General features: G+C 38.1%; 2 protein-coding genes across 2 annotated transcripts; both read left to right on the top strand.

The window, feature by feature from the left end:
- The first annotated feature begins 2,011 nt into the window (after window positions 1–2,011).
- LOC137719902 (receptor-like protein EIX1) lies at window positions 2,012–2,912 on the top strand. Its single transcript, XM_068458892.1, has 2 exons — window positions 2,012–2,295; window positions 2,768–2,912. The coding sequence occupies exons 1-2, from the start codon at window positions 2,012–2,014 to the stop codon at window positions 2,910–2,912; spliced, it is 429 nt and encodes a 142-aa protein (XP_068314993.1).
- A 4,384-nt stretch (window positions 2,913–7,296) lies between these two features.
- LOC137719900 (receptor-like protein EIX2) lies at window positions 7,297–7,812 on the top strand. Its single transcript, XM_068458891.1, has one exon. The coding sequence runs from the start codon at window positions 7,297–7,299 to the stop codon at window positions 7,810–7,812; it is 516 nt and encodes a 171-aa protein (XP_068314992.1).
- The last annotated feature ends 42 nt before the right edge of the window (window positions 7,813–7,854 follow it).

The following is a 7,854-nucleotide window of genomic DNA, read 5'->3' as shown; positions in this document are numbered from 1 at the left end:
ACATATTATGCTATTGAGTTTTCATAAAATTTTGGGGGTTAGTATGTTGATATCTGTTTCAGTATTATATATATACTGGTCCACTCATATTTGTTTTGCGCCCCCTCAAGATTTAGAATCGAGGTGTACAATCTCGGTGTCAAGGCACTTCCGCATCGGCATCTTCAAGTCCTCTAGGTGTAGGACCCATCCCTTTGCTCATTCAATTTTATATTATTTCTTTTTAGTGTTCTAGTTAGTTGTATGCTCTAAACAAGTTCCTAAGTTGCATATTCATTGAATTTTAATTCATAACTTTTATTTATATTCGTTGTTCTCATGCATCCTAATATGGCTTCGTCATCTTCGGATGTCAACCAGCACATGTCTACCCCGATGTTCGATGGATATTAGGGTCGAGCATGTCAAAGTATCCTGAAAAGGAATTCCGTAGTCTTAAGGAGATTATCATTCCTCTTAACATCATATGTGATACGGACCCATGAAAGTTATAAGTCAAGACGTAAAGTCATAACATTTTAGAGTAAAAACTTTAGAGTCAAAAGTCATATTTGACTCAATTCCCTCTCCAATAAACTGAAAATTTAGATTTAAAAGTCATACTTGACTTTGCTTATGGCTAAAATTTGAGTCCAATCTAAAAAGCCAAATGAATACATTAATTACACGTTTACTAATTCGTAATCAGAATAGATATAATTGAATTGATGAGGAATTAGAATCAGATTCTTATAGAAGTTGTTTACTAAACTATCTGGAATCGGAATATTAATGATGTTGACTCCATACAAGCTGTTTACCAAACACCCCTGAGTAGGTACTAAAACTAGTTCGATTACTCAATCGCCCATGTCCTAAATAACTTCATTTATGGGCTAGTTGATAAATTTTAATTTCCAAAACAATATACACGTAGACGTAATTTTATATATAAATATTTATAAATAAATAAGTTGGTAAACAAATAAATAAACAACTAAGATAAAGAATAGAAAGAAAGAAAAAAATCCAGGCCATCACCTTGAACGAGAACAAACAATTACATATTTTTCCATCATGAATAGGTGGTTGCGGTGTTGGGCATGTGTAGGAGTGATAAAGGTGGCCGCGGTGGTCAGGGAGATGTAGGGGTTTAAAATTTCAAGTGCGGATATAATTGGCAAAAGGTCTCCATTCTTGATTCCCCACATCCTCGAGAATTAGATTACCACCTATATTTAAGGAGTTGAATTCCTCCTAAATAAGGAATTCAATTCCAAAATTCATATGATCTCACCACCTTTTTTATTCCTTATTAATTAATAAATATAAAAATACTCTGTAATCAGAATTCAACTCCTCTTTTTAATTCCAATTAAGATTACTTAAACAATTATCTTTTTATTGGAGACGGCCCAAGTCCAAACTTCATGTCACAGTTGAAATACTATACTGTGGAAGGATGAACATTTCATGCTGTCTTTTCTTTTTCGGAACTTGGTTAATTAAAAAATAGAAAGAAAAAAAAACCTTTTTCCTGAAACAAATAACATTCTCAGATATGATGAAGGAAGTTGAAAGTGCACCCTAAAACTAATTCTAATATGGAGAGTAATCCAACGTCTGAAAACATGTAAAATCCGGACATGAGATTCACGATTTCAACATTAGCATCATTCCCCCAATTATTTCTGCCCATTTAAACAAGCTGCAATAACTACGACAGTGATGCAAGTGAATTTGTGAAGTTATGCTTGTGTTGTGCAAATAAATAGTTAGCGTACGCTGCCTGTAATTGAGAACTTAGACAACCGCGACATATATACTGCAGTACTGCATGCATTACATTAGTATATAGCGATGGAGGGAAGATGCCTCAAACTTTAATATGCCTTCACAGTCCTTGTACGAGTCCCCTATGTCATCGTTCCTTCCTTGTCCCTTGGATTCGATAATTCTGGACTTGGCTATGGAGATGCTGAGGTGACGATGCGGTGCACAGAGAAGGAAAGGGAAGCACTCCGGCTTCATCATGGATGAGAACAGCCAAGTAACGTTTTCTTCGTGGGGAACAGATGCTGCGAAACAAGATTGCTGCAGATGGAAAGGAGTCGCCTGTGACAACCGAACAGGCCATGTTGTGAAACTTGTTTTTGGCCAGGAATTCCAATTGAAAGTAAATCAATTTCAACCATTGAGAGGTAAAATTAGCTCTCAATTGACTGAGTTGCAGCATTTGGAATACTTGGATCTCAGTTGGAATGACTTCAATCGGAGCCAAATTCCAGAGTTCATTGGTTCTCTCAGCAACTTAAGGTACCTTGATCTCTCTTATTCTTTTTTTGGTGGTCAAATTCCAAACCAACTTAGAAACCTTAGGGCCTGTTTGGTATCTTATTTGAAAATTTTTATCATTTCTCAAAACATTTCTTAAAAACAATATCTCGATCTCATTTTAACGACTTCAAAGTGAAAAACCTCAATTGGCTCACTCATCTTTCTTCTTCAATGCACTTGACCATCGATTCTGTCAATCTCAGTAATATTTTTGACTGGCCAAGAACTGTGAATAACCTCCCAAAACTAGTGGATCACTTGACATTAGCAAGATGTGATCTTCCTTCTCCAATTCCTTCGTCTCTTACTTCTCACCCAAATTCTTCTAAATCTCTTGCTAGTGTTCGACTCTTCATCGACCATTTCAGAAATTCTTCTTCAATATTCGAGTGGCCGTTCAACTACAATACCAGTTTAACCATTTAAGTGGTTTCGTTCCCCATGCTTTCAGCCGCATGACTTCTCTTACTTATCTTGACCTTTCTTACAATCGCTTAAGCGGAAGAATACCCGAAAACATTGGGCAAATGTCAAAACTGGAGAGGATCAATGTTACGGGGAATTCTTTGAAAGGGGTGGTTTCGAAAACCCACTAGTTTTGAACTTGAGTTCAGACTGGGTTCCACCTTGCCAAATTGGAAGTCATAAGATTGGGATCTTGCAAAATGGGCTCGAATTTCCCAAAATGGCTTCAAACGCAGAAGAATTTTTCGGAGAGTGATATTTCAGATATCCTTCCAATGTGATACAACCCAATTGTCAATTCCCTTAATCAACCTGCAAGTAGCACAAGAAAGCCATGGAAGAAGAGGGAAGGAGAGATGGTGGAGCAGAGCTCCAAATATTTTTGTATTTAATTTCTTTTTTATCAAATTTACCATTGGGCAAAGCCATTACACATTGAACTATTTATAGTACTCAGAACCCCACTGCCAGCTAGCAGAATCTAACAAGCCTTCCTAATTACCTGTAATAGTCTCATTTAACTAACTAATACAATGACTAACTATGATTAAACTAATCAGGGTCATACCATTGCCTACCCTTTAAGAACAACCTTGTCCTCAAGGTTTAAGGATTGAAAAACTTGTTTGAAACGAGCAGCAACTGAGTCTTCCAACATAAGTGTGAATTTCCTGTTTTCGTGAGGGGTGTGAGAATTCTTTTGAGCCAAAGCTGTGTTAACATCTCCAAAACAAGGGAGAGACTTGTTGATATAATGTGCTTTCCTCCTATCTCCTATAACACTAGAATTTTTTACTTTTAAACTTCCCGTAAGGTCCACTAAATGATGGCAATTGCGTAGAGTGCCTCCAAAAGTATCTTTCCCCTTCACATGGACTATTAGGACACTATAGGAATGGCTGTTGCAGTTACTGAATGCGGATGAATTGACCATACAATTCCTCTCACCAAATTTCATGAGCTTGAAGGCGTCAGTGGTAGACTTCATTAAATGCATCGTAGCATCTGAAATACTCCAACCATTATCCCCAGTGCGGCAACTTCTCTTTAATTGGGCAGTGTGTAAGTCTTCTGTCAAAATTTGAACCATGTTGTCTATCTTCTGATTCTCGTTCACCACCTTGTGATACCCAAGTGCGGCAGATATTCTTGCAGAAGGTGCAAGAAAGGCTAATGTAGGCATTAAGATTACAGTTATTCTTGAAGAAGGTGCAAGAAAGGCTAATGTAGGCATTGCACCATTTCACAAACCTATCCAAAAACTCCATTGACTGTAATTCAGTTTCTGTGTCGGTTATAGACTCCAAATTCTCATCAGCAATATACATTACAGCCAATATGAGCAATTGATACCAATTCACACAAAAGTCGGAGATCCCTGAAAATGGACAGGTGCATGCATAACAGCTTCCAGTGCATCAGTCTTGGTGGCATAGGTCTCGTCTGCAAGGATCACAGGCCTCCTAGAAGACACAATGCTCAAGCTTACCACTTGAGAGTTCGTAGTAATACATAGGTGTTTGCCATCTATCATCCTGGAGTCCACCAAATATATAGCACCACTGCAAAAATCATTTACATCCACAACTCCCCTTTTTTCCAGCAGCATTTTGCAATGTTCTCTTCCATAACCAATTCTTCCACCATCGTAAAGCATTAAAGTAATAATTCTCCTGTTAGTGAAATATGCCAACACTAAAGCAATGGACTCAATGGCAACCATCAATTTTATAGGTTCTTTTGAGCCTCCCACCAAATTGACCACATAATGCATCCCAATAATTCCAAGAATAATAATTAACAAGTAGCATAATGCATATATAAGCTTCACACTAAACCATTGTTGCCCGAAGGCATCAAATAAGGATTCAACAATGGAAATACTTTTGACAATGTTGAATGCATATTGTCAAACAACTTCAGAAACATCCACAACCTTAGCAAAAACTCTTATGGATTTGGATGATTTGGTGAAGAGGTGATTTTTCAATTGCTTCACTGTTTCAGCACTATTTACAACTGAGATTGCAATAAGATCAACACCTCCAAAGATTTTGAATTCAATGTCACGCCAATCCAGAGTATACCGAGTTAGGAGCTCATAGTTCCTCTTGACCAGCTTAAGTCTATGATCAAGCCACTGAAATTGCACTAATTCTTCATCATCTTTTGCTATGCAACCAAGTCCTTTAGGAGTATCAAGAGCAACCTTTTTTAACCTCAAAACCCATATTATCAGCACGCAACTCTTGCATTCTTTCCTTTATTGCTAGCTTTGTGTTATTATAAGATTTCCTAGTAATGGCGGGCAATGTGGGTACAGAAGAAACCGTAATCATATGCCTTGCCAATTCAGCCATGTATTGGGGAATAAAGCTCTCTTGTTCAATGGGAACATTTGTACCAACAATAAGGAACATAACTACAGTAATATTAGCTCCATTATGCTCCTTGGACCAATTTTCTTCATTATTTGTTTCCAAATTGAAATTAGAACAGTGGAGCTGGATGGCAAGACAACCAAGTTGCTTAACTAAGGCTTTCTTTTTGTACCGCTCAATCTCATAAAGCAATGCCCCTCTTATGTTGCTATACACTACTAACAAGTGCAAAAGTCTTTGAACATTGAAAAGATTATCCATGTGCTTGCCCTCCTTGCACTGAAGATAGAGCATCAGCTTTACAGCTTGAGCCAATGCATCTCCGAGATCCCATACTGGCCGAAAGTTGAGGTTACTAGTGAACGACACAGGGAAATTAGCATGTAGATCGACAGTTAAGGAACCAATATTGATTTCCTGGTGATCCTTGAGAGAGAATATGAATTCAAAATAGGTGCCCATAGTGCATTCACCTTGTCTCTTAGACTTTTCATCAAAATCATGAAATAAGATTGAAGCAGTTGGTAGTGCTATCCATCTAACCCCCACATTCTCAATTGCCTTCGCAACATGATCGAACTCCACATTTTGAAATTGGGAAAGGTCATCCTCAACTTGTGGTCCACTTGTAGCATATTGGTGAAAAGTAGCAGAGATACCTTGATTTTGACTTACTAAAAGCTCAACAACAAATGTGCAGCCACAGGAATTCCAGATACAACTACTGTTCTCGAAATTGTAGATATCTTTCCAGTGAGATATTTCCATTTGGTCTTCACTCCCTTTCTCAGACATTTTCTCAAACACTTCCAATGCATAAAAATCTTCCTTCACAAATTTTCCCACAAGATACCAATTAACCTATCCAAATTTATCTTTTAGGTATGCATTATAGTTATCATTCAAAAGAAAAGAGAATTTAGCCTCCGAATTTGTTGAAATGATACTCAATTTAAGAACTACCTTAGGCCCAATTTTCGTAGTATCGGAGAACAAAGGCTTATGGAGTAGTTGCGGGCCAGAGGTCATTGTCTTCGATTCCGGAAGAAAAACTGTAGATGCAGCGGAGTTGTTCGAGTGTGGCTTGACGATTGAATTTGCCAGTGCTCGCAACATCGGTGAAGATGAAAGCAATGGCGGAATGGAATGGTCGTGGATTGTCGATGGAATTCGCAGTGGGTTGCGGTCGCCATTTGGAGATTTGTGGTGAATGACCTCGATCGATTCAACTTCCTCGGAACACATCGAAGCTGGATCAAAATCTCCCACGACGCCGAGAGCCAAGTCACGGCGTAACTAAGTAAGGCCACTGCAGATTTCTTCGAGTACAGGATTCATAGCCTTATGAATGGCGGCGAGTGTAGAAGCCACAACTTCGCAGACCACAACATGCACCGAAGCTTCGAAGGAGTCAATTGCTGCTGAGAGGCGCGCATCCATGGCAGGAAGACAGGTCGAGTGGGCGTGTATAGGAGGGAAACCAGGATTCGAGAAGGATGATACCATTGATACAACCCAATTCTCAATTCCCTTAATCAACCTGCAAGTAGCACAAGAAAGCTATGGAAGAAGAGAGAAGGAGAGATGGAGGAGCAGAGCTCCAAATATTTTTGTATTTAATATCTTTTTTATCAAATTTACCACTGGGCAAAGCCATTACACATTGGACTATTTATAGTACTCAGAACCCCCACTACCAGCTAGCAGAATCTAACAAACTTTCCTAATTGTCTGTAATAGTCTCATTTAACTAACGAATACAATGACTAACTATGATTAAGCTAATCAGGGTCATAACACAATGAAACTCAACAACAATGGATTCATGGGAGAATTGCCATCCTCATTAAAAAATTGCACAGAGCTAAGAGTTCTTGATGTGGAAGAAAATAAATTGTCAGGATTGGTACCTGATTGATTAGGGGTTAGCCTTTCAAATTTGGCCATCTTTATCCTTCGATCTAATCACTTCAACGAAAACATGTCGTCACAACTATGTAATCTAACACGCATTCAACTTTTGAATTTCTCTATGAATGACATCTTTGGAACTATACTCAAATGCTTCAACAATTTTACTACTTTGGCTAAAAAGGGAAATTCAAGCTCAACCATCTCTAGCTCATCTACAGGCATGACTGTAGAATATATACCAAATGATGGATCCTCAATATTGAAAGAAAAACTTTATGAGGATGAAGCATCATTAATATGGAAAGGGAAACTGTCCGTATACAAAAGTACTTTGGGACTTCTAATTAGTCTTGATCTTTCAAGCAATAGACTAACCCGGGAGATCCCTTGTGAAATAACTGAGCTTGTTGGATTGGTTTCTTTAAATCTGTCGAGAAACCGTTTAACAGGTCAACTAACTCCAGAGATCGAAAGGTTGCAATCGTTAGATTCTCTTGATCAATCAAGAAACCAAATATATGGTAAAATTCCAACAAGTGTATCTCAGATACATGGTCTCGGTGTGTTGGACTTGTCAAATAACAATTTGTCTGGCAAAATTCCAATTGTAACCGTCTTTGTGAATAAAGAAGATGAGGATGGACTTATAACGCAAGGATTTTACATCAGTATGGCGATCGGGTTTGTTGTTGGATTTTGGGGTGTTTGTGGCACATTGATATTTAACAGGTCATAGAGATATGCATACTTCAAGTTCTTAAATGTTGTAAACGATTGG

Source organism: Pyrus communis, chromosome 16, assembly GCF_963583255.1.
Source record: "Pyrus communis chromosome 16, drPyrComm1.1, whole genome shotgun sequence".
NCBI classification, from domain to species: domain Eukaryota; kingdom Viridiplantae; phylum Streptophyta; class Magnoliopsida; order Rosales; family Rosaceae; genus Pyrus; species Pyrus communis.
This window is presented reverse-complemented; position numbering and strand designations above follow the sequence as displayed.